General features: G+C 43.3%; 1 protein-coding gene across 1 annotated transcript in view; it reads left to right on the top strand.

Annotated features, from left to right (window-relative positions):
- The window catches only part of nsg2 (neuronal vesicle trafficking associated 2), a 29,820-nt gene extending 4,327 nt beyond the window's left edge, over positions 1 to 25,493 (top strand). Inside the window, exons 3-5 of the mRNA XM_084169900.1 lie at positions 4,013 to 4,129; positions 23,768 to 23,878; positions 24,205 to 25,493. Of these exons, the coding sequence (XP_084026026.1) occupies positions 4,013 to 4,129; positions 23,768 to 23,878; positions 24,205 to 24,396 (420 nt within the window). The 3' untranslated portion in view covers positions 24,397 to 25,493. The remainder of the gene's footprint in view (positions 1 to 4,012; positions 4,130 to 23,767; positions 23,879 to 24,204) is intronic.
- Positions 25,494 to 27,814: the final 2,321 nt, after the last annotated feature.

Here is a 27,814-nt window from a genome sequence, read left to right as displayed (position 1 = left end):
CTGCACATTGACTTGGTACTGGTACCCGTGTATATAGCCAAGTTATCGTTACTCATTGTGTATTTATTCCTCGTGTTATTATTTATATATTTTTCTCTCTGCATTGTTGGGAAGTGCCCGTAAGTAAGCATTTCACTTTTAGTCTACACCTGTTGTTTACGAAGCATGTGACAAATAACATTTGATTTGATTTGAATAAATAGGGAATAGAGTGCCATTTGGATGATATGAAATGAGCTCCTGTTCTAGGATTAGATAACGATTCAGGACTTTTATCTCGCAGTGATCTTATTATTAGTAGGGATGGGCATTTGAAATAAGTTCACTATTCGAATAATATGATTGTTTTTCGGATATCCGGATAGAGGAAATACGTATATTTTTTACTTTGTTTAAACTTGGATGCTTGCTGCGCAGCCTGCACGACTCAGGAGAGACGATGCGCGCTGCAGCAGGGCGGGGGATGGGCAGGAGTTGGTGTGTGTGTGACACGGGAGGCAGAGAGAGAAAAAGCAGCCACTGACTCAAGCTAGTTTTTTATTTTTTATTTTTTTATATCCTTTTATTATTGGGGGAGTAGATCAGCTTAATATTGCAGATAGATTGTAACTTCCATTAATGTAATTGTCTGCATCACTTCCAATCCCCCATGTTTTTTATATATATATATATACAGTGGGGAGAACAAGTATTTGATACACTGCCGATTTTGCAGGTTTTCCTACTTACAAAGCATGTAGAGGTCTGTAATTTTTATCATAGGTACACTTCAACTGTGAGAGACAGAGTCTAAAACAAAAATCCAGAAAATCACATTGTATGATTTTTTAAGTAATTAATTTGTATTTTATTGCATGACATAAGTATTTGATCACCTACCAACCAGTAAGAATTCCGGCTCTCACAGACCTGTTAGTTTTTCTTTAAGAAGCCCTCCAGTTCTCCACTCATTACCTGTATTAACTGCACCTGTTTGAACTCGTTACCTGTATAAAAGACACCTGTCCACACAATCAATCAAACAGACTCCAACCTCTCCACAATGGCCAAGACCAGAGAGCTGTGTAAGGACATCAGGGATAAAATTGTACACCTGCACAAGGCTGGGATGGGCTACAGGACAATAGGCAAGCAGCTTGGTGAGAAGGCAACAACTATTGGCGCAATTATTAGAAAATGGAAGAAGTTCAAGATGATGGTCAATCACCCTCGGTCTGGGGCTCCATGCAAGATCTCACCTCGTGGGGCATCAATGATCATGAGGAAGGTGAGGGATCAGCCCAGAGCACGCAAGGTCCCCCTGCTCAATCCAGCGCATGTCCAGGTCCGTCTGAAGTTTGCCAATGACCATCTGGATGATCCAGAGGAGGAATGGGAGAAGGTCATGTGGTCTGATGAGACAAAAATATAGCTTTTTGGTCTAAACTCCATTCGCCGTGTTTGGAGGAAGAAGAAGGATGAGTACAACCCCAAGAACACCATCCCAACCGTGAAGCATGGAGGTGGAAACATCATTCTTTGGGGATGCTTTTCTGCAAAGGGGACAGGACGACTGCACCGTATTGAGGGGAGGATGGATGGGGCCATGTATCGCGAGATCTTGGCCAACAACCTCCTTCCCTCAGTAAGAGCATTGAAGATGGGTCGTGGCTGGGTCTTCCAGCATGACAACGACCCGAAACACACAGCCAGGGCAACTAAGGACTGGCTCCGTAAGAAGCATCTCAAGGTCCTGGAGTGGCCTAGCCAGTCTCCAGACCTGAACGCAATATAACATCTTTGGAGGGAGCTGAAAGTCCATATTGCCCAGCGACAGTCCCGAAACCTGAAGGATCTGGAGAAGGTCTGTATGGAGGAGTGGGCCAAAATCCCTGCTGCAGTGTGTGCAAACCTGGTCAAGACCTACAGGAAATGTATGATCTCTGTAATTGCAAACAAAGGTTTCTGTACCAAATATTAAGTTCTGCTTTTCTGATGTATCAAATACTTATGTCATGCAATAAAATGCAAATGAATTACTTAAAAATCATACAATGTGATTTTCTGGCCTAGCCAGTCTCCAGACCTTAATCCCATAGAAAATCTGTGGAGGGAGCTGAAGGTTCGAGTTGCCAAAGTCAGCCTCGAAACCTTAATGACTTGGAGAAGATCGGCAAAGAGGAGTGGAACAAAATCCCTCCTGAGATGTGTTCAAACCTGGTGGCCAGCTACAAGAAACGTCTGATCTCTGTGATTGCCAACAAGGGTTTTGCCACCAAGTACTAAGTCATGTTTTGACATGTGTTTTTCTGGATTTTTTTGTTGTTATTCTGTCTCTCACTGTTCAAATAAACCTACCATTAAAAATATAGACTGATAATTTCTTTGTCAGTGGGCAAATGTACAAAATCAGCAGGGGATCAAATACTTTTTTCCCTCACTGTATGTTAGCTAGCTAGGCTAGTTGAGGCTATTTTGCTGTGCTCTCTGTCCTTGTATACAACAACTCCATTCAGATTAAACAACAGCCTACCTGTCGGCTGCTCGTTGTAGCCTACTGCTTCTCATTTAGCTAACTTAATTATGTAATTTTAATTCCATTTAGCATTGATTAGAGATCTTCCACTTCACATTGCTACACATGGAGCCTCTCACTGTAGTGCGCGCCACTTTTATTGGCTGACAATGAAAACACTACAAAAAAAACTACACACCGCATGTTGGCTATACAGTCTTTTTATGGGGTCCACGTCATAAAAACGATATTCCAAAGTTTGTTGTTTTATTGTGTGTAGCAATGTCACATAGATTATTTAATTTAATTAAGACAATAAAGCCTTTTTGCTGTTAAAATAGGCCTATGGTTTTTTTCCCCAAAAATGAATTCTCTTGCAATTATTCAAATACTAACGTACGTTCAGATATTTAAATATTTGAATAATCATGCCCATCCCTTATTATTAGCCATTTAGATCTATGTAAATCATAATGCAAATACAGTCCCTGTGATTATGACTCAGGAGGAGCTCCTAGCACTTCCATTGACTAGAATTACTTACCTGGGAAACTGCAGGTCCTCACCCAAGGGTAGCCTACACATTGCTTTTACCCATGAATGAGAAATGAAATGACAGTGGTAATGATAACAGGGTCCCTCAAATACTACAGTGGAGCATGAGGAGAAAAATGGGTGCAGACAGCCTGGTAATTGAGGGGGGAAATTAAATGTCAAAGTGATCGGGAGGGAGTCAGAGAGGCTGTAATTGCAGTAGCCGAGTCTCTTCTTGGAGACTTCAGGATAATATAATGCCACTCATTCCAGGTTGTTCGTTGGAGAGAGGAGGTACCAAGGGTTTGTGGAAGGTGTAATTATTTTGGAAATGTAGTCCTTGATCCATCATTACTGGAAGTGCTAGCATCATTCAGTTCCTGTGATTTGTCAAGTTAGAGAGGTTCAGGGGAATAGTGTCTGATAGCTGAGAGGAACAGTACAGTGGTCTGTAGCAGTGATAAGGAACCAGCAGTACAAAGTGCTGAATTAATCTGTCATTTACCGCATAGTACTTTCTGCCGACACCTTCGGTGTGACATTCATATAAGCAGCAATATGAGGCTCACACTTGCACATTTTTATCTCTCTCTCTCTCCCCCTCTGTATTTTGACTGCCACTCTGAGCCAATTTCAGTGAAAAATAGCAGAGTGACATTACTAGGACAGACCCCTGCTTACCCAGCTCTCTGTTCCTCTACATCATGTTAAAAGAGAGTGGATTGGTTCTGATTGGCGGGCATCAAACGGGACAGTGCCTAAAATAGCCACCCCCTGACAGTTGCTTGGCAGAGGCAGAGGTTTTAGTTTTTCTCTCTGCCTTTGCCCTTGTATACAAAACACAATGATGACGTAACAGTAAGACTTTGTGGTATGATGGCTTATGGCTCTGTCTAACTGAAGTCCAGCTAATCCATTAGTGATAATGTGCTGTGTCACTGTAACCGACTGACTGTGCATTGTTGTCCTCTCCTCTCCATGCAGGTGGTGGTGAAGACACGGACTGAGTACCAAACGGACCAGAAGAAAACCAAGCTGAAGGTGCCCAAGGTGGAGGAGTTCACCATCAGCTTCACTGATGGAGTGTCAGAGAGAATCAAGGTACTAGGGAAGTTTATTTCTTAATTCACTGAGACATACCAACTATTCCCTCAGTGCTAAGATGTGCTAAACAGCTACGTTGCTGCCAGAGGAAGCTGGTAGGAGGAGCTATAGGAGGATGGGCTCATTGTAATGTCTGGAATGGAATTCATGGAACGGTATCAAACACATCAAACATATGGAAACCACATGTTTGACTCCATTCCATTAATTCAATTCCAGCCATTACAATGAGCCCATCCTCCTATAGCTCCTCCCACCAGCCTCCCCTGGTTGCTGCTAGCGTTGTCAATATTAAAATTCCGGTCCTAAGCACATATAACCATTGTTCCTGATGAGGAGTTATCTTTGGTAAAGCATCAACTTCACTGGATCTGTTTTTTTTAATTCCTTAGGTGCTGTACGGGAAACAAAATGGTAATTTGGTTGTCATGGTAGCCAGAACTCATGCATAAACTCATGAGAATCTCTGTAATACTTGAGCTAGCAAGCTTGTACTGAACAACTGTATGAATATTACAGTGTGTGATCCACAGTACCTGAGGAAATGCTGGATGTATCGTCTGGAGTTATCACATTATTTACATACAATGTAGATATCCAGGTTGATATTCAAACCAAGATGCACTACTATCTTACCCAGAGCAGCTCTGTCTCTAACAGTGAGTGGAGACCCAGAGCATAGAGTGAAATGGATTGACCTCATCCATAATTAACACACTCTCTGCTTTGATGAGTGTCAATAGCAGTGGTCATTGTTCCCTCGACACCTCAAATCAACGAGCTGCAATTCCTTATAAAGTCCTGAGAGTAAGGGCTATAACCATTTTAGGTACTGTTGGATTTGATGGAAGAGAGGGTTCTGCAGAGTGTTTGACTATAATTAATGTGAGATGGAGTCTGGGAGGGAGGAAGGAGAGCAGAGAGAGGGGAAGTTTGGCTTTGCCGTTAAAGGTCATTTGAGGAGCCAGCAGAGAGGAGAGAGAGAGAATTAGATATTCAACACAAACAGAGGCTGTGAAGCTTGTCTGAGTGGGGTTATGACTGACTGAGAGGCGGATCTCTTCTGCCTAGCTCCCTCCGTGGCAGAGTGGAGAGGCTTGATCGACCATGCCTGGCCTTCCCTCCCACAGCCAGCAGATGAGACGGAGGCATATGACCTGGAAACAAGGAGGTCCCTCCCTTGCAGACTGCACGGCGCAGTGAGCTATCGACTTCTGTTGGTTGGAAGGGAATTCAAATGAGATACTTTATAACTCAGCCTAATTTGGGGGGGCTGCCTGCCTTGAGTGACTGATGGAGCTGAATGTTTAGTGCTGTATCCTCCCAGCCCGGCTCAGCGCTGACTGAGGAGAGAGAGACGGATCTGTGTAGAAAGCTCGCACATCCCCTCTCCAAAGCTGTGCAGATTGTGTTGATGGATGAAGTGCTCCCTGCGATTGCTCCCAGTTGAGCCAAATTCCCCATAGTTACTTTATCTGGGAACAGGGGAGGAACGTTCTCCCTCATTATACACACAAAACAAAGGAAGACGGAGGTCTCTTGGTATCTGATGCAGCAAAGCGGAACATATTAACATATCATGTCGAAATAAAAGAGGGAATTAGGAGGACTCAGTTAAAGTGGGGAGGCGGATTGAGGGATGGATGGATGAGTGGGTGGGGGGATGGATAGGTGGATGGGGTTCAAGCTCGCTGCTGGGGCTCGGAGGGCAGGTTATGGCTCTCTTTCTTTTCAGGCAGGGAGGTAGGATGTTTGACACACACAGCCTGCCAAGTAGAGCACACTGCAGCAGCCACGTCCAGAGTCCTGCCCGCACCATACAACCAGAGAGACTCTCATCCAAAGCAATTATCCTATAATTATGTTCACTTACTTTTGTTATATCTGAGGAAAAAAGGCCTGTCGCAAGCAATGCTCCACTCCACTGAAGTGTCAGTGTTCTAACAGGTTGGAGATAATGGATGTTCTACATACAGTATGTGACCTACACAGTTGTTTCAGTTGGATGAGTAATGCTGCCATACAGAATGTTCAGTGTGTGATTATTTTGTGCTAGTCATTTTTGTTAGAGGTTGAGTTCAGAAACAGGCACGCACACATGCGCACACACGCACGCACAAAGGGAAACTGGTTCATTTGTAACAATAGCTATGCTCTCCCCATGTGCACATGATAGAGAAAATGACATGAAAGTGCAGAGATCTGAGCTGAGATGCTTCTCTCTCTGTCAAGGGACTCGTCCTCTAGAGAAGCAGGTAGAATGAGAATGAAGGACAGGCGCTGGCTGGGTGTCTCGGCTAGCAGAGAAAGCTCCACATATTCAACAGTACTGCTAGTTTAGACACCTGATGCTGTTTAGTCTGCCATTTTATCAGTGGACACAGAGAGATGGAGTAGAGAGTCAGGATACAATGCGAAGCAGTGTAATTGTTAAAAACGGTTTGTGCTATGTTATTAAGAGACAATGCACTCACCGGCCAGTTTATGAGGTACACCCATCTAGTACCGGGTCGGACCCCCCTTTGCCTCCAGAACAGCCTGAATTCTTCGGGCATGGATTCTACAAGATGTCGGAAACGTTTGTTGGTACCAAGGGACCTAATGTGTGCCATGAAAACATTCCCCACACCATTACACCATCGCCACCAGACTGTACTGTTGACACCAGGCAGGATGGGGCCATGGACTCATGCTGCTTATGCCAAATCCTGACTCTGCCATCAGCATGAAGCAACAGGAACCGGGATTCGTCGGACCAGGCAATGTTTTTCCACTCCTCAATTGTCCTAGTGTTGGTGATTGTGTGTCCACTGGAGCAGCAGCTTCTTGTTTTTAGCTGATAGGAGTGGAACCCGGTGTGGTAGTCTGCTGTAATAGCCCATCCGTGACAAGGATTGATGAGTTGTGCGTTCCGAGATGCCGTTCTGCATGCCGCTGTTGTACTGCTCCGTTATTTGTCTGTTTGTGGCCCACCTGTTAGCGTGCACGATTCTTGCCATTCTCCTTCGACCTCTCTCATCAACAAGCTGTTTTCACCCACAGGACTGCTGCTGACTGGATGTTTCTTGTTTGTCGCACCATTCTTGGTAAACCCTAGACACAGTCGTGCGTGAAAAACCCAGGAGGGTAGCCGTTTCTGAGTTTTTATTTGTATTTATTTCACCTTTATTTAACCAGGTAAGCCAGTTGGGAACAAGTTCTCATTTACAACTGCGACCTGGTCAAGATAAAGCAAAGCAGTGCGATAAAAACAACAACACAGAGTTACATATGGGGTAAAACAAAACAAGTCAAAAACACAGTGTGTGCAAATGTAGCAAGTTATGGAGGTAAGGCAATAAATAGGCCATAGTGCAAAATAATTACAATTAGTATTAACACTAGAATGATAGATGTGCAAGAGATGATGTGCAAATAGAGATACTGGAGTGCAAATGAGCAAAATAAATAACAATATGGGGATGAGGTAGTTGGGTGGGCTAATTTCAGATGGGCTGTGTACAGGTGCAGTGATCGGTAAGGTGCTCTGACAACTGATGCTTAAAGTTAGTGAGGAAGATAAGAGTGTCCAGCTTCAGAGATTTTTGCAGTTTGTTCCAGTCATTGGCAGCAGAGAACTGGAAGGAATGGCGGCCAAAGGAGGTGTTGGCTTTGGAGTTGTTACTGGAACCGGCACGCCTGACACTGACGATCATACCACGCTCAAAGTCGCTTAGGTCACTTGTTTTGCTAATTCTAACGTTCAATCAAACAGTAACTGAATGCCTTGATGCCCGTCTGCCTGCTTTATATAGCAAGCCACGGCCACGTGACTCAACGGGGTGGTGTACCTAATACACTGGCCAGTGAGTGTATGTTTTGGATTGTGAGGCATCACATTGATCTACATGGATTCTCTGTGGAATTCTAAATATGTTACAAAGAAACCTATCATTTCCATGTAGAGAGGCTATTCTCCCTGTATTCAGACAGCCCTTCAGAGTGACAATAATCATTGCACCAGCTCACAGCGTCCCAGAGGATCGGATATACTTGAACCTGCTTTCTTCGGCTCTGCCACACAACTGAGTATGGATCAGCCAGTCTTCCAGTCAGTCCTCCGGTCAGTAGTTGTGTTGTGGCCTCTGGCCAGCAGCAACCACCAATCCTCCGCCGCACTTCTGTCAGTCTGTCACTTGCGCCGTAAGAGGGCTGCTGCCCAGCGAGCAAATACAAACACTCACCCTCTGACCCACTCACCCTGGAGCCATGGAAATACTGCCAGGTCCTAGTGGTAGCCAATTAGAGATACTGTCATGGTGAACTCTGGCCATTGATTGGATCAACATGGCATTGCATGGGGAGGTTCAACTTTTAATGGTTATGGCATGAGTGGATAGGAGGCATTGCATTATAGCTAAGATTGAGCATGTGGAAATAGTGTTACAATGAATTGCTTTCCCCATTATTACCACTCCCCTGAACACATATACAGACAGATACACACAGGCCAAATTATGCAATGGGTTATGTGGGCTACAGATGGGAAATGCTATATGCTAATTTCTTACTCCTATTCACTGTTCCATTGGACCAAAAAGAACAACAAAAGACGGTTAGTAGTGTGTGCCAAAGGGGGAATTTATTTTTGCCATTTGTCATTTCAAAAAGGACAGCGTATTTGAGGTGCCACGGGGGACAAGGGCATTTGTGTGAACAATGCCTGAGATGATTTATAGAGCCAGATGGCTTTTCCTCGGTTCTAATGCTGATTAATCCCACCTCTCAGCTGCCTCCAATACCTCACAATCATTACATCTGAATATGGAGCTAATGTTAAATCCAATTAACTTTGTCCCTAATGATTATACATTCTGTATAAAGTTTCAGGATAAGTTCAATTATCCGTCAACTCTACCTGGTTTACATTCTGTAACCTGGTTTTCACTCCCTACAGAAATTATTTGAACATTTGATCTGCCATGATGTGGGAATAGAAAGATGCTCGCATTGAGGAGGTAGCATATAGGTAGCTTATTTGTGATTCAAGCAGTCCATGTCACGGATGCTGTGGTTTGTTTCTGGTTAGTGTGACTCTGACACTTTCCATGAGCTCTGTGCATGTCGTAATGCCATGATGAAAACAGTGGGACTTTCATTGACTGCTGTGCTTTGTCAGAGCCCTCTCCTCCATCCCTGGCCTGGCCTACCAAGGTGAGCTTGGGGATCAATTAGTGGCTCCAGATACAAAACAGTTCCTGGTTTCTCTCTCTCTCTTTCTCTCTCTCTCTCTCTCTCTGTCTCTGTCGCACCTCCCCAATTCTCTCTCTGTGTATTGTTACAGTATGACACTCACTGGGCTCTCTATCTCGCTATATTTATATCTGTTTATCTTTCTCCTCTACTCTCTATCTCTGTTATCTTTCTCTCTGTACTGTACATCATTACATTTTGGCCAACTGGCCTGAGGATCCCTTGGCACCGTGGCGGTGGAGCCACTGCCCAGGAGGACCAGCCTTGTTGTTGTGCCGCCGATGATGCTCTCGGACAGTGATCCAGTGGAGTAGGCATTAGGTACTATTAACTAAGCACTAGGTAGCGCACAGCCAGGCAGGCAGGGTTCACATAGGGCCATGTGGCACTCCCTTCATCTCCTCATCAAGCTGCTCCTCCTCTCCCTCCTCTCCCCACATCTAGCACATAATAAGAGGAGGTGTGTGTGAGGCGCTGGAGACTGAGTGACCCGAAGATGTTAATGAGCGTGTCTAAAGGGATGTAAAGTGGACGTTTGAGGAGTGTTTAGTTGTTCTTTACCAAGCCTAGGGGGTGTTGTGGGGTAGATTTCCTCTGAGCCCCGAAATCAACGCATCAGCATTAATATCACATCTCTTTCTCCTCAGCAACTTTATTTCTCTGACATGCTGCTCATTGGCAAATCAAATTTGTTTCCGTTTGCATATCCTCCGAGCCTCGTTAGTGGTGTGTTTGCTCAGAACAGGTAGAAGGCCAGCCTTCCACTCATTTAATCGCGAATAACAAATGCCTTCACTCGCTTTGAGAGAGTGCCATGCTGTCAGAAAGAAGATGGGGCTCAGCTCCGGTCTCTGATGTTTACTCCATGTGCTCTTCTCTGTGCATGCATGGATTCATAGAACGCCACTAAGTCTTTCAAGTGTTATCCCTAATACAAATCAAGATTGTGTCCCTAAGTTCATAAGTTTGAGCCAAGGACTGTCTTTATTAGATGTGGCAGTGTGTTCTTTCACACCCTTGAAGTTCTATCTCCTGAGAGACCTGTCCTAATTGGGAAACATTAGCATAATGAGAAATTAACTTATACTGAACATGACACTGCTTCCCTTCTCTAATGGATAAGTGGCATTCTATTGGTATTTGTGTGTATGTGTTATTGTGTGTTGATCATTGTACACATGCACATAGAGTCAGGTTCATAATTATTGGCACCCTTGATAAAGATGAGCAAAAAATGACTGTATAAAATAAGCAATATAAGTACTGAGCCATATTGTATGCTCAAAGAATTGGGACATTATATCATTTTATATAATATAATTGCTCAGAGAAAGAGATTCTGTTTAACAAGTAATACAAAATAATCTAAAAAAGATATGGTCAAAATGTTATTGGCACCCCTGTTTTCAATACTCTAGCACCCTCCCCTTGCAAGGTTAACGCCTTTTTCTAAAAATGTTTTATGACATTGGTGAACAGGACCAGTAGATGCAAGGTATGAGGTACTTTTCTGCATAAGCTTCTCTTTTTCAACGGCAAACCCACCATTGGTGTGTGTGGCCAAATAACTCTATTTTCATGTCATCTGACCATAGCACCGACTGGAGTTTGATAAACGGCATTGGCTCTTGGATTGGAAACGGTGCTATGGTCAGATGACATTAAAATAAAGCTCTTTGGCCACTCACACCAGTGGTGGGTTTGGCATTGAAAAACAGAACCATATACAGAAAAGTACCTCATACCTATGGTAAAATATGATGGTGGATATTTTATGTTATGGGGCTAATTGCTTCCAATGGTCCTGGGGCCCTTGTTAAGGTCAACGGCATCATGAACCTTACCAAGTACCAGGACTTTTTAGGCCAAAACCTGGTTGCCTCTACCAGGAGGCTGACACTTGGCTGCAAGTGGATCTTCCAGCAAGACAATAACCGCAAGCACTAATCAAAATCTACAAAACTATCATTTTGCAATGACCATCTCAGTCTCTGGAATTGAACCCCATTGAAAACCTCTTGTTTTAATTGAAGAGGGCAATCCATAAGAGCAGACGAAGGATATCGAGGATCTGGAAAGATTCTGTATGGAGGACTGGTCTAAGATCCCTCGCAACGTGTTCTCCAATCTCATTAAATATTTTAGAAAAAGGCTCAGTGTCGTTACCCTCGCAAGGGAGTATTGAAAACAGGGGTGCCAATAATTGTAACCCTTTTTTTTTTTACTTGTTAAACAAAATCTGTTTCTCTGAGCAATTGTATTAGTATAAAATAATACAATTTCCCAATTTTTTGTAGCATAGAATATAGCTCAGAATTTTTTATAATTTTCTGTATACAGTCTTTTTTGCTCATCTTTATCATGGCTGCCAATAATTATGGACCTGATTGTAGGTATCATAATTGTCATACAGATTGTACTGTACAGATATCTGATTTTGTTGCATTGAAGATGTACGCGTTGCTGTTTAGAGCTGTCTCGAGTACTTTGTGGTTGTTCTAAACATTGTTACCTCCACAGGATAAGCAACCCGCATGGGACATCCATTCTCCCATGGCACGTCTCCTGTGTGTCACTCCTCCCTTCCCTTCCTCAGCTACAACAGTACCATGCCCTAGTGGGCATTCCCCTGCAGGTTGCCATGTTGCTCACTCCTCTGAAACCATCTCAGAAGAGCAATAGCAGGACATCTAAGATGATTACATTCAAGAAAAAAGACAGTTGTAGTTCCCTCAGTCTTACAAAGCTCCCTCCATTTTAAGAGGTCTTAGCCTCAGAGATACAGTTATTTGGTCATTGATGTGAAAATGGCAGATAAAGACGATTTTCTTCTTCATGTTATTTATCTTACAATAGAAGAACATAGTTTATTTTCTATGCCTGGCTCTGTATTGAGCATCAGCTTAAGCATAATAAGAATATGACTCACAGACAACGGGCCTTTATTCCTCAATCAGGGATCTATTGATTTACTTACGACCATTGTTCTGTCAGCACCACCTGGTTCTAGAGGAAGAAGAACAGATTCTCTCTACCTCTATCTTTCTCTCTGCCTCTCCCTATCTCTCCCCCTGGAGCGACTGAAAGAGTTTTCGCTGTAACATATGGCTGGAAAAGTGGCCTTGCTGTGAGAGTGTGTGAGGGTAGCATTCTAACAGCATAAGGGAAGGAGACTGGAATTACAATACTGGGCAAGAGTTAGTAAGGAAAGGGAAGATAAAACTGACACACATATAGCAAAACCATATGTCTGATGGTGACAGAAATGGCACTGAAAACATAGCAGCCGTATGCTGACATTTTCCCCTGCATTTGGAACCTACTATAAATCGAGATTTGAACAGAAGCCTATTACACAAAGCCACCGCAGACTCAGTGAACTGCTGAACAACATGTGGGGGAGAGGAGATTAGGGAGTGAGAAAATGAAAACAAGTTGTTGTGGGCGGGTGACAGAGTCCTTAAGATGTCCACCCATCCACAGTATGGACATCTGCAGTGGGCTCAGCTCAGTTTGGATTGTCTTTTGTTTCCCCAATGTTCTCCATGGCCATCTGAAGAACACACCCTCTCTGTACTGTACCACTTCCACTCTGACTGTATTGTTACCGTAGCACCGTAACACACCCACCCTGCTGCACTCCAGGGATGTTTAGCCATTGAATAAATCCCACTGCTTCTGGGGGATTATGAGCCTCCGTCTATATGGATTATAGTGACGTCAGATTATGACGCCAACAACAACAAGACCAACAACAGCAGCAGTAGAAACGTCAACATTGAGCCTCATCAGCAGGGCACAGTAATAAACCAACATCCAGGCAGAGAAACAGCACTGGCATAGGAGAGGTGAGCAGATGGCCTAGTGTCTCGCCTCTGTCTGTCTGCACTAACTAGACTAGAGCTGCAATGTTTGGGGCAAATTTGACCTCGTTTGATGACATCCCTCCCTGACCTCATTGAAGAGTGCTAAAGGAATGTTCATGTAGGCCCACAGTTCGCACAAGGGCAAATACATTTGGCATTGCCGCTAGCCGGCAAAAGCTTTAGAAAATGAAACCGTGTGTATTGAATCAAAATACAGATAAAAACAAACAGTGTCTGTTAACCAGTCAGATATGAATTGGACCATGGCGGTTCAGATACCAGACCCCTGACTATCCCAGTGAAATAATGCCAGCACTTCAAATGGGCCAATTTGATGGCGCAGGGTCATCTGTCACTGCACACCAATTTAATCCCCATTACAGTCCAAGCAAGTCCAGGGAAAATAGAGGTCATCCTATTCTCAACTAACCCCGTGCCAGCGAGGAGCACATCTGCCAATACCCACATGAAAAAAATACTACAGTTTACTAAAGAATACTACAGTACTTACTACAGAATTCTGTAGTGTACTGTAGAATACTTTAGTGATAATGCCAGAGAAGCTGGTGTTTGGAGGATATATTGGCACGGGTGTTGTTAGGCCCGAGACGAAGTTAGCCTTTTTATACAACAGGTTACCAACATATTCAAATAATGATTGACATATTTTCATAAAAAATGTTATTTGTATTCATTTATTCATACTATTTAATCCTTCCACAAGATATAGTCCCGACACAAATCTAGGGTTGCTACCCAAGCCGGCTGGTCGTTCGTTCTATCGGTTCGGTTGCCAGAGATGCGACCCAGTCGTTCAGTCTTTTTGTACTGTATCTATCGACCCAGTCGTTCGTTCTAAATGTTCCATTGCCATACTGGCTGGCAACGTTCTTATCCCTTGCTTGCTAGCTAGCCAACTACGGCTAACTTACAGTCACATCAAACATTGCAGCCAGAATAACAGCAAAGAAGCTGCATTTGCGTTTGTTTACGCTGTTTTCTAGTGACATTTATTTGGATACATCCATAACAATGAGCTAATGATGTGTGATTTCGCCTGGTGCAGAAAATGTGCTCTCTTGTCAGGACACTGTTGTTCAGAGGAGCTAGCCAACAACACAGCTAACACAATCACTTCAAACTGAAGCTGGAAAGACCGCAATCTAGCTGCACTTAATTTAGTTTTACCTGTTTTCTATTGTTAATTATTTGTATATATCCATAGAAATGATGTTGATTCATTCCTGTCTGTCTCATCCCGACTCCCGACATGTTCATTACTATGGGACAGCTGGAGATCAAATTTGAATATTGAAACAATGTTGCAAATGTCGGAGAGACATACTGCAAGGTTTATACAAATCTCCACTGTTGAAAACTGAATGTTAGTCTAAAAGAAATGTGAGATAATGTCTAGATGCTTTTTATAGTGGAGATCAAGTTTATAAAATGCCTGGCTGGGCTGATGAGACAGTGGATTGCGCAGTCAGATGGAACAGAGTAAATAGGCATTTCAACGTCATAGATTTAGCCGGTGGTAACTTGTGGAATACATTTACATTTACATTTAAGTCATGTAGCATACGCTCTTATCCAGAGTGACTTACAAATTGGTGCATTCAACTTAGGATAGCCAGTGGGACAACCACATCTTGATCACAGTAAGTACACTTCTTCAAACAAGCAGCTGTGAGCAAAGTCAGTGCAATCAGGGACAACTACATCTTGATCACAATACGTACATTTCTTTAAACGAGTCAGTGCTAGCAGGTGAAATAAGTCAGGTGTTAGTTTAGACAAAAAAGTTTAGACAGGGGTTTAATGGCACAGGCAGGGAGCCCAGCCAACAGTGAGTTGTAGTAATCCAGACGGGAGATGACAAGTGCCTGGATTAGGACCTTAGCTGCTTTCTGTGTAAGGTAGGGTCGTACTCTGCGAATGTTGTAGAGCATGAACCTGTAGGATCGGGTCACCGCTTTGATGTTAGCAGAGAACGACAGGGTGTTGTCCAGGGTCACGCCAAGGTTCTTTGCACTCTGGGAGGAGGACACAATGGAGTTGTCAACCGTGATGGCGAGATCATGGAGCGGGCAGTCCTTCCCCGGGAGGAAGAGCAGCTCTGTCTTGCCGAGGTTCAGCTTGAGGTGGTGATCCGACATCCACACTGATATGTCTGCCAGACATGCAGAGATGCGATTCGCCACCTGGTTATCAGAAGGGGAAAGGAGAAAATTAATTGTGTGTCGTCTGCGTAGCAATGATAGGAGAAACCATGTGAGGATATGACAGAGGATATACTTGGTGTATAGAGAGAATAGGAGAGGGCCTAGAACTGAGCCCTGGGGGACACCAGTGGTGAGAGCACGTGGTGCGGAGACAGATTCTCGCCACACCACCTGGTAGGAGCGACCTGTCAGGTATGACGCAATCCAAGAGGGTGGAGTGGAGGATCTGATAGTTCACAGTATCAAAGGCAGCAGATACTGTAGGTCTAGAAGGATAAGAGCAGAGGAGAGAGAGTTAGATTTGGCAGTGCGGAGAGCCTCCGTGACACAGAGAAGAGCAGTCACAGTTGAATGACCAGTCTTGAAACCTGACTGGTTAGGATCAAGAAGGTCATTCTGAGAGAGATAGCAGGAGAGTTGGCTAGAGACTGCACGCTCAAGAGTTTTGGAGAGAAAATAAATAAGGGATACTGGTCTGTAGTTGTTGACATCGGAGGGATCGAGTGTAGGTTTTTTGAGGAGGGGTGCAACTCTCGCCCTCTTGAAGATGGAAGGGACATAGCCAGCGGTCAAGGATGAGTTGATTAGCGAGGTGAGGTAAGGGAGAAGGTCTCCGGAAATGGTCTGGAGAAGAGAGGAGGGGATAGGGTCAAGCGGGCAGGTTGTTGGGCGGCCGGCCGTCACAAGTCGCAACATTTCATCTGGAGAGAGAGGGGAGAAAGAAGTCAAAGCATAGGGTAGGGCAGTGTGAGCAGGACCAGCGGTGTCATTTGACTTAATAAATGAGGATCGGATGTCATTAACCTTCTTTTCAAAATGGTTGATGAAGTCATCCACAGAGAGGGAGGAGGGAGGGGGAGGAGGAGGAGGATTCAGCAGGGAGGAGAAGGTGGCAACGAGCTTCCTAGGGTTAGAGGCAGAGGCTTGACAGTTAGAGTGGTAGAAAGTGGCTTTAGCAGCAGAAACAGAGGAAGAAAAAGTAGAGAGGAGGGAGTGAAAAGATGACAGGTCCGCAGGAAGTCTAGTTTTCCTCCATTTCCGCTCGGCTGCCCGGAGCCCTGTTCTGTGAGCTCGCAATGAGTCGTCAAGCCACGGAGCAGGAGGGGAGAGGAGGACCGAGCCGGCCAGAAGGATAGGGTACATAGAGAATCAAAAGATGCAGAAAGGGAGGAGAGGAGGGTCGAGGAGGCAGAATCAGGAGACCGGAGGGAGAAGTATTTAGCAGAGGGAAGAGATGATAGGATGGAAGAGGAGAGAGTAGCGGGAGAGAGAGAGAGCGAAGGTTGCGGCGGCGCATTACCATCTGAGTAGGGGCAGAGTGAGTAGTGTTGGAGGAGAGTGAGAGAGAAAAGGATACAAAGTAGTGGTCGGAGACTTGGAGAGGAGATTAGTAGAAGAACAGCATCTAGTAAAGATGAGGTCAAGCGTATTGCCTGCCTTGTGAGTAGGGGGGGACGGTGAGAGGGTGAGGTCAAAAGAGGAAAGGAGTGGAAAGAAGGAGGCAGAGAGAAATTAGTCGAAGGCAGACATCGGCAGGTTAAAGTCACCCAGAACTGCGAGGGGTGAGCCATCCCCAGGAAAGGAACTTATCAAGGCGTCAAGCTCATTGATGAACTCTCAAAGGGAACCTGGAGGGCGATAAATGACAAGGATGTTGAGCTTGAATGGGTTAGTGACTGTGACAGCATGGAATTCAAATGAGGAGATAGACAGATGGGTCAGGGGGAAAAGAGAGAATGTCCACTTGGGAGATATGAGAATTCCTGTGCCACCGCCGCACTGACCATATGCTCTCGGGGTATGCGAGAACACATGATCAGACGAGGAAAGAGCAGTAGGAGTAGCAGTGTTTTCTGTGGTAATCCATGTTTCCGTCAACGCCAAGAAGTCGAGAGACTGGAGGGTAGCATAGGCTGAGATGAACTCTGCCTTGTTGGCCGCAGAACGGCAGTTCCAGAGGCTGCCGGAGACCTGGAACTCCACGTTGGTCATGCGCGCAGGGACCACCAGATTAGAGTGGTAGCAGCCACGCAGTGTGAAGCGTTTGTATGGCCTGTGCAGAGAGGAGAAAACAGGGATAGTCAGACACATAGTTGACAGGCTCAGAAAAGGCTACAATAATGCAAAAGAGATCGGAATGAAATTAACTAAACATCTGGGGAAGCGAGAGAGCGGGGCCTCCCTCGACTAACTCCCGCAGAACAACTTGTCAGAACTGTCTTTGTTTCAGGGACAGTCTTCGTTTTGGGGACAGCTGCCGCTGAACAAAGAGGTTGTGCTAATAACACTAAGCTATTGAGTTGTAATCTGCAGAGAACAAAAGAAGTGGCTGGACCTGCGTCCAGTGTGAATTGGTAGCAATCACTTCTTAAGCAGACTGGGTAGCTTACTAACTATGACAGACATCGGTTTACAACCAACACAGTTTACAAGTTAAAACAATTAATTCCAAGACTATTAGTTGACACCGGCTGGAATGCAGTTTTAACCAATCAGCATTCAGGATTAGACCCTCCCCTTGTATAATATACTACACACTGTAGTATCTCTTGATCATATGTAGTACTTACTATAGCATGTTGTAGTATACTGTAGAATACTATAGTAAATACTACAGTATTATCCACAAAAAAACACTGTAGTAAATCCTACAATAATGTCCACAAAAACACTACAGTCCGCAAAAACACCACATTTTTAACTATAGTAAATACTACAGTGTTTAATTTGCATATAACCTGCCTATAAACCCTACCCTGCATATATCCTCCATATCCCAATTTTTGACACCCATAAGTAAGAAGCCTACATGTAAAGTATACAGTGCCTTCGGAAAGTATTCAGACCCCTTCACTTTTTCCACATTACAGCCTTATTCTAAAATTGATTAAATTGTGTTTTTCCCCTCATCAATCTACACACAATATCCCATAATGACAAAGCAAAAACAGGTTTTTAGAAATATTTGCTAATACAAAATAAAACTAAAACTGAAATATTACATTTACATAAGTATTCAGACCCTTTACTCAGTACTTTGTTGAAGCACCTTTGGCAGCGATTACAGCAGCGAGTCTTCTTGGGTATGATGCTACAAGCGTGACACACCTGTATTTGGGGAGTTTCTCCCATTCTTCTCTGCAGATCCTTTCAAGCTCTGTTAGGTTGGATGGGGAGCATTGCTGCACAGCTATTTTCAGGTCTCTCCAGTGATGTTCAATTGGGTTCAAGTCCGGGCTCTGGCTGGGCCACTCAAGGACATCCAGAGACTTGACCCGAAGCCACTCCTGTGTTGTCTTGGCTGTGTGCTTAGGGTCGTTGTCCTGTTGGAAGGTGAACCTTCACACCAGTCTGAGATCCTGAGCGCTCTGGAGCAGGTTTTCATCAAGGATCTCTCTGTACTTTGCTCCGTTCATCTTTGCCTCGATCTTGACTAGCCTCCCAGTCCCTGCCGCTGAAAAACATCCCAACAGCATGATGCTGTCACCATCATGCTTCACCGTAGGGATGGTGCCAGGTTTCCTACAGACGTGACGCTTGGCATTCAGGCCAAAGAGTTCAATCTTGGTTTTATCAGACCAGAGAATCTTGCCTTTTGGCAAACTCCAAGCGGGCTGTCATGTGCCTTTTACTGAGGAGTGGCTTCCGTCTGGCCACTCTACCATAAAGGCCAGATTGGTGGAGTGCTGCAGAGATGGTTGTCCTTCTGGAAGGTTCTCCCATCTCCACAGAGGAACTCTAGAGCTCTGTCAGAGTGACCATCAGGTTCTTGGTCACCTCCCTGACCAAGGCCCTTCTCCCCCAATTGTTCAGTTTGGCCGGGCGGCCAGCTCTAGGGAGAGTCTAGGTGGTTCCAAACTTCTTCCATTTAAGAATGATGGAGGCCACTGTGTTCTTGGTGACCTTCAATGCTGCAGAAATTTTTTGGTACCCTTCCCCAGATCTTTGCCTCGACACAATCCTTTCTCGGAGCTCTGTGGACAATTCCTTCGACCTCATGGCTTGGTTTTTGCTCTGACATGCACTGTCAACTGTGGGACCTTATATAGACATGTGTGTGCCTTTTCAATCAATTTAATTTACCACAGGTGGACTCCAATCAAGTTGTACAAACATCTCAAGGATGATCAATGGAAACAAGATGCACCTGAGCTCAATGTTGAGTCTCATAGCAAAGGGTCTGAATACTTAAGTAAATAAGGTATTTCTGTTCTTTATTTTTAATACATTTGAAATGTTTTCTAAAAACCTGTTTTCGCTTTGTCATTATGGGTTATTGTGTGTAGATTGCGGAGGATTAAAAAAAATGTAATCCATTTTAGAATAAGGCTATAACGTAACAAAATATGGAAAAAGTCAACGGGCCTGAATACTTTCCGAATGCACTGCAGATCACATATTGTCTTCCCTTCAGATTATAGAAAAAAGCAGAAGCTCTGAACTATCCATTCAGACCACAGTCCTACCTACATACAGGTTATGGAACATTAATTACTATAGTATATACTACAGTTTGACTGTAAATACTACAGTATACTACAGTGAATACTACAGTAAAGTCCGCAAAAACACTACAGTGAATACTATAGTATTTATGCGATAGTATAGTATTTTTCCATGTGGGTAGTGTTGTATTAATGTAGGACATTTGATGTGGTGGAAATTGGCAAACATATCCTCACCTAGAGGAGGAATATACTAGATTGTGTGATTCAGACTTCCCTGTTCAATAGTAGGGTTCCATTTCCTCAGTATACTGTAGTGTTCTGACTAGAAGGACACAATGACAAAGCCAACCATTGTATTGGTGATACCTGAAGAGGGAGACACACTAAATAGGAATGGATGCTAGCTGTGAGATGAGTCTTATACAGGCTTAACAAATGCTGGCCACCAGTAATGGAAATATTATGATATATCTATGGACATATAGACAGATAAAGAAAATCCAGTGTCTACGGATGTCAAATTAGTGTCATGACATTAAACGTGGTCCTCTGTAGCTCAGCTGGTAGAGCACGGCGCTTGTAACGCCAAGGTAGTGGGTTCGATCCCCGGGACCACCCATACACAAAAAAATGTATGCACGCATGACTGTAAGTCGCTTTGGATAAAAGCGTCTGCTAAATGGCATATTATTATTATTATTAAACCAAATCCTGTGAGGTTTAGGGTTCATTGAGATTATGAATAATGTAAAAAGGTCATCATTAATATTAATGGTCCACATGCTTCTGTCAGTATTACCAATACTCTTCAAATCTAGGTTCAAAGCTATCAATTTAATGCTTAAACACTCCTGTACTGGGATAATGTGTTTATATGTCATGTGGACAACTGCCAAAGAATTGCAGTTGAAAAATCTGTTTTGTTATAGTATTTATTTATTTAGAAAGATTGATTGAGTTTTGAATTACTATGCTTTAAAATCAAACGTAAGATGCAAAATACTGGTTATTACAGTATGTTTAAATCTATTTGAGCCCAAGCCCTAATACCCATTTCACATGTTAAGGGTGTGTGATAAGCGAATGTAATTTAATGAACATTCTGACAGAACCAAACATGTGTCCTCACATTAACACCCAAGCCAATAGTCATTTAGCCTCTGTGCTCCCTTTTTACAAATCACCCTAATTTCTGCTGATCAGCACGCTATCTACATGTAATTACCCTAACATCCTGCCGAGATGGCGTGATGGGCAATATGGAGGGAGGCCATTGGAAACAGAGAAATGGTTTTATGGTGCATTATGATTAATTATGGAACTGAGGATGAAAATAGCCCTTCAGTCACTTGATTTGGTGCTGTACTAAACCAGAGTTTTACTGTACTAACACCACATTTATATTATGATAGAGCTTTGCCGTGTGTACATGTTCTTTCACTCCTCTTCAAAGTAATCAGATTGCAATACCATTCTTACATCTCTCAGCTATCCTTTACATACATTTGCATGATTTTTATTAACCAGCGCTCCAAAGCACCCAATCATAGATTCAGGAGGAACAGGGAGAAAATTGGTCCTATTATATGTTAACCTCCCACTATAAAATAATATTGTCTAACAGGGAAATACACATTTTAAGCACCAAATATATATATAGACTTCTTTGCATCACTCAATTGAAAGTAATGTAATGTATTCTGACATATTGGATTGTCTTTTTTAGGGATGTGGTTAGGGAGTTTTTTTTTTTTTGCATCTGTCTGCTTCAATTGCATTTTGTGACCAATTTGGCTGCTGGGTTGTGAAAAATGTAATTAGTGAAGATGTTTATTGAATCTGTTTGTCTCCACTGGGCTTAATATGGCAGGCAATGAACACGTTCTACCTCACTACTCAGATTGCATTTCTGGAGACAAATGATGATGAGTTACAGTGGCTTGCGAAAGTATTCACCCCCCTTGCCTTTTTTCTATTTTGTTGCCTTACAACCTGGAATTCAAATTGATTTTTTGGGGGTTTGTATCATTTGATTTACACAACATGCCTACCACTTTGAAGATGCAAAATAATTTTTACTGTGAAACAAACAAGACATAAGACAAAAAAACTTGCAAACAACAACTATTACAGAAAAACAGAAAACCTGAGCGTGCATAACTATCCCCCCCCCAAAGTCAATACTTTGGAGAGCCACCTTTTGCAGCAATTACAGCTGCAAGTCTCTTGGGGTATGTCTCTATAAGCTTGGCACATCTAGCCACTGGGATTTCTGCCCATTCTTCAAGGCAAAACTGCTCCAGCTCCTTCAAGTTGGATGGGTTCTGCTGGTGTATAGCAATCTTTAAGTCATACCACAGATTCTCAATTGGATTGACGTCTGGGCTTTGACTAGGCCATTCCAAGACATTTAAATGTTTCCCCTTAAACCACTCGAGTGTTGCTTTAGCAGTATGCTTAGGGTCATTGTCCTGCTGGAAGGTGAACCTCCGTCCCAGTCTCAAATCTCTGGAAGACTGAAACAGGTTTCCCTCAAGAATTTCCCTGTATTTAGCCATCATTCCCATCATTCCTTCAATTCTGACCAGTTTCCCAGTCTCTGCCGATGAAAAACATCCCCACAGCATGATGCTGCCAACACCATGCTTCACTGTGGGGATGGTGTTCTCGGGGTGATGAGAGGTGTTGGGTTTGCGCCAGACATTTTCCTTGATGGCCAAAAAGCTCAATTTTAGTCTTATCTGACCAGAGTACCTTCTTCCATATGTTTGGGGAGTCTCCCACATGCCTTTTGGGAACACCAAACGTGTTTGCTTATTTTTTTCTTTAAGCAATGGCTTTTCTCTGGCCACTCTTCCGTAAAGCCCAGCTCTGTGGAGTGTACGGCTTAAAGTGGTCCTATGGACAGATACTCCAATCTCCGCTGTGGAGCTTTGCAGCTCCTTCAGGGTTATCTTTGGTCTCTTTGTTGCCTCTCTGATTAATGCCCTCCTTGCCTGGTCCGTGAGTTTTGGTGGGCGGCCCTCTCTTGGCAGGTTTGTTGTGGTGCCATCTTCTTTCAATTTTTTAAATAATGGATTTAATGGTGCTCCGTGGGATGTTCAAAGTTTGGGATTATTTTTTTTTACCCAACTCTGATCTGTACTTCTCCACAACTTTGTCCCTGACCTGTTTGGAGAGCTCCTTGGTCTTCATGGTGCCACTTGCTTGGTGGTGCCCCTTGCTTAGTGGTGTTGCAGACTCTGGGGCCTTTCAGAACAGGTGTGTATATACTGAGATCATGTGACAGATCATGTGACACTTAGATTGCACACAGGTGAACTTTATTTAACTAATTATGTGACTTATGAAGGTAATTGGTTGCACCAGATCTTATTTAGGGGCTTCATAGCAAATGGGGTGAATACAAATGCATGCACCACTTTTCCGTTATTTATTATTTAGAATTTTTTGAAACAAGTTATTTTTTAAATTTCACTTCACTAATTTGGACTATTTTGTGTATGTCCATTACATGAAAATCCAAATGAAAATCCAAATGAAAATCAATTTAAATTACAGGTTGTAATGCAACAAAATAGGAAAAATGCCAAGTGGGATGAATACTTTTGCAAGGCACTGTATATCCTGAATATTGACTTGTTTTCTCTTACCTTGTCAACAGACAAGTAATAATTATTGTTTTAGTTGTTTGAGTGCTCTTTTGAACATATACCGATATTATAGTGTCAAACTCCATCATATTTATTAAATGACATAACAGAACCTTGCTTTAAGATGTTTTTGACCTCTGCTTTGACTAGAGACCTGATATCACCGGCAGCTATTAAATTGAACGGTGTGTATGACATCTCTCATTCGCAGGTCACTATCCTCATAGTCCTGGCCTTGGCCTTCCTGGCCTGCATAGTATTCCTGGTGGTGTACAAGGCTTTCACCTACGACCACAGCTGCCCAGACGGATTCATATACAAGGTGAGTGGGCCCTGCAGGGTCTTAGGGTGTGTCGCAAATGGCACCCTATTCCCTATATAGTGCATTACTTTTGACCAGAGCCCGATATGCCCTGGTCAAAAGTAGTGCACTACATAGGGAATAGGGTGCTATTTGGGACAAAGCCTTACAACTACACTGGTTAATTGTCTGTACAGAGTCACCTTTAGACACAGCCACTGCACTCTCCAGAGGAAAAAAACAACCTCTTCACCAGAAAAAGCCCTTAATGCTGTGCAACAGTGTGTAAATGAGGAGAGTATGATATTGAACCCTCGCTCCCCACTCTCTCTCTCGCCCCCCTGCAGCATAAGCGGTGCATCCCTGCCTCTCTGGAGGCCTACTACACGGCTCAGGATGCCAACTCCCGAGGGCGCTTCTATACGGTGATCAGCCACTACAGCATGGCCAAGCAGACCACCTCTCGCTCTGTCTCTCCCTGGCTCCCTGCTGGCGCTGCCTCACATGACGCCAAGCCGCCCAACACAGACGGGCACTGAGTCTGCCTGCCCAACCCTCCCACCAACCCTACCTTGTCTGCCCGTCTCCATTCCAAGCTTTTAACAGGGAGTGTCTGTCTCCCCAGTCTCTTGCTTGGCTCAGAGTACTCTCACGCTCGCCTTCCTGCCCATATCCAAATCTCCCTTCTCTCCCGGCTGTCTCTGTCTCATCCCTCTATGTATTCATTATTTATCATCACTATTTTTTAAAACTTGTTATTGCTGTTTTGTATTTGATATCAAACAACTGTTTGTACAAAGGCACGAGTCAATGTTTTTCTGAGCTGCTACTAACAGAGTCAAACTTCATTTTTCAGATGTGTGCACCTGTTATCTGCTAGTCCTCCTGTAGTGTCATGACTGTATGTAGTGGAAGGCATGTCATGATAAACACTAGGAACATGTTTCTGATTGAAGTCCAGGCATATCTATGTCACTCTGTGCATAATCATACTGTAATACATTCTTATAAAAAAGGTTTTCCCTGATGAGTACCGATTTGTACGTCTATGGAAGTTGAACATGAACACCAATATACAATAGATTTCCTGAATGATCTGAGCAAAGCTAGCTAAGTATTCTCTATCATGACGGTTTGATAACTGAACACTTTTCAATGTACTGTACTGTATGTCATAGTTCCCTCATCGAGCCAAGCTGTATAAAGCCCAATGCATTCATGCTAGTTTCTGTGTGTGCATTGTTGTAGCTAGGTTTCATGATATTTGTAAAATAATTCAATGGGAGAATAACGACCTTATTGCCAGTTACATTTCACTTTAGCAAACAGTCCAGATACTGTACACAACATCAATATGTGGGCCAAGCTAGGGATAAATACCCAAGACGTGGAGATGATGGGGAACAGTGTGTATATCACTGTCTTTGCTAAAACGGTTGGTTCTGCAATGTTTAGATCCATTTCTAGATAAGCTTCTCTGCATAGTTTTGTTCCGTTACATTTTTTTGATGTTGTCAAAAACGCTTTTTGAACTATTGTGATTTTGGTAGATGATATGTAGCAAAGCCTGGAGTAGTTTCTCAGTGTGCATCCCATAGGTTTGAAATGAAAATAAAGCAAGCTGTGACCTGTACAGAAAGTATTTGTCCTGTTGTTTTCAATGCTCCAGACTTCCATTCTCTTCATTATCCTGGTCCACATCTGTACAGTAGCGGTTGGATTCAATCTGTAGCGCTGAAGATCAGCGTTATAGCGTGATTAAATTGAAGTCAATGTTTCCATTCACGGAGACTGCATTCACGGTAAATGCTGCATACAGTGCATTTGGAAAGAATTCAGACCCCTTGACTTTTAACCACATTTTGTTACATTACAGCCTTATCCTAAAATGTATTAAATGGTTTGTTTTTTCTCATCAATCTACACACAATACCCCATAATGACAAAGCAAAAACAGGTTTTTAGAAATGTTTGCAAATTTATAAAAAAAAAAAAAACTGAAATATCACGTCTAAATAAGTATTCAGTTTGCTATGAGACTCGAAATTGAGCTCAGGTGCATCCTGTTTCCACTGATTGTCCTTGAGATGTTTCTACAGCTTGATTGGAGTCCACCTGTGGTAAATTAAATTAATTGGACATTATTTGGAAAGGCACACACCTGTCTATATAAGGTCCCACAGTTGACAGTGCATGTCAGAGCATAAATCAAGCCATGAATTATATAAATAGAGCTCAGAGACAGGATTGTGGCGAGGCACAGATCTGGGGAAGGGTACCAAAAAAGGTCCCCAAGAACACTATGGCCTCCATCATAAATGGAAGAAGTTTGGAACCACCAAGACTCTTCCTAGAGCTGGCCGCCTGGCAAAACTGAGCAATTGGGGGAGAAGGGCCTTGGTCAGGGAGGTGACCAAGAACCCAATGGTCACTCTGTGTCACGACTTCCTCCGAAGCTGCCTCCTCTCCTGGTTCGGACAGGCTTCGCGGTTCGTCATCACCGGCCTTCTAGCCACTGCCGCTCCTCATCTCATCATTCCATTGGTTTTGTCTTGTTTATTACACACACCTGGTTCATATCCCCTCATCAGTACCTGTATAAGTTTTCCCTCTGCCCCATTGTTTTTGTTTGTGGTTGTTTATTGTGGAGGTATTATAGCTCGGTGAGCTACTTTATATTTGTATCGCCGGGATATTCACCCGTGTGCCTTGTTGCACTGGAGTCTATTACGCATTGATGCGTACCGCTGTGTTCCTGATTAAACTATATATTCTGTGATTTAACCTCCTGCGCCTGACTCCGTCCGAAATCACCCGCCACACTCTGAGCATATTTTTTTATCAAAGCCCAAAAGTGGTTTATTAAATTCTTCCAACTTTTCATGACTTTGTCAATCAACTTGTTCTAAATCAATCTGAATAATTGTTTAGTGTTTCTGTATCGATATGAACTTCAGTTCTTTAACCCATGGTAATGTTGGAAGATTAGTGGACATACTGTAGATTAGTGTACAATTATATTAGGAAGAATAGTGTGTCAATTGCCTGCACTAACCATGGAACTGTGTGATGACACAGCCAAGTATTGCACCATGTATCGTGTTCAAACTGTTATGGCTTGATCTGCGCTCCGCTCCATAACAATTTAATTAGCCTACATGTCTTTTTTATATTATCAACTGTTACTAATGATCCTCAGCAACAACCACATGGCCGTGACGGCATTTACAGAGGAAGCAAATGAAGCTAAACGAAACAATGGAATTAAATGGAATGATCATGTAGGCTATACCAACTGAAAATAACTAACAGTAAATTGGCAGTTGAATCTGTGTTGTTATTAGGCCTACCGACGGTCGATACTGACAGTGGCTAATATTTAACATGATAGAAATAGGAAACAGAGAAAGTTGGGGTAGCCTATAATAAAGACATTTGAGAGTGCCCATCCCAAGGCCGTGAAATTTAAATTCTGCATAATGGCACTGTATATCATAAACTTTTGTCGTATCGAGTGAGTGGTGGCAATTATTGCTGATAAACAAAGGAGTCCGCTCATACTGAATCCTTGATCATAAGTTTATTCAGATCACAAGCTTTCAGCATAAGTGACAGGTGACATGACACCCGGAGAACGGCGCCTCAGATTGGAATGGCCGTTCTGCCCTTTCTGTAGTCTAGCCCCTATTTATAAACAATGCAAAGAGATGCTCCCTCTTCTGGCCAATCACCAGTCTCCCCTGTCTACAACACACTTCCTGTCTGTTGTATGTGGCGTTACACTAAAACATTCCCTCTTGATACTAAAATCAACATTCTTTCAGTTCCACTTAAAAAACATTTAACACCATCATAATCTCAATACACTACACTTTACTGTGGGAATGTTGATATGTTGACATGCTTCAGTTTGCTGCCATATGATGGGTTTCACATTTGTCTACAGCGATTATAAGG

The sequence above is a fragment of the Coregonus lavaretus genome (genome assembly GCF_964263955.1).
Source record: "Coregonus lavaretus genome assembly, chromosome: 10".
Lineage (NCBI taxonomy): Eukaryota > Metazoa > Chordata > Actinopteri > Salmoniformes > Salmonidae > Coregonus > Coregonus lavaretus.
Note: the sequence above shows the minus strand (reverse complement) of the source record. Positions and strands in the feature narration are given on the sequence as shown.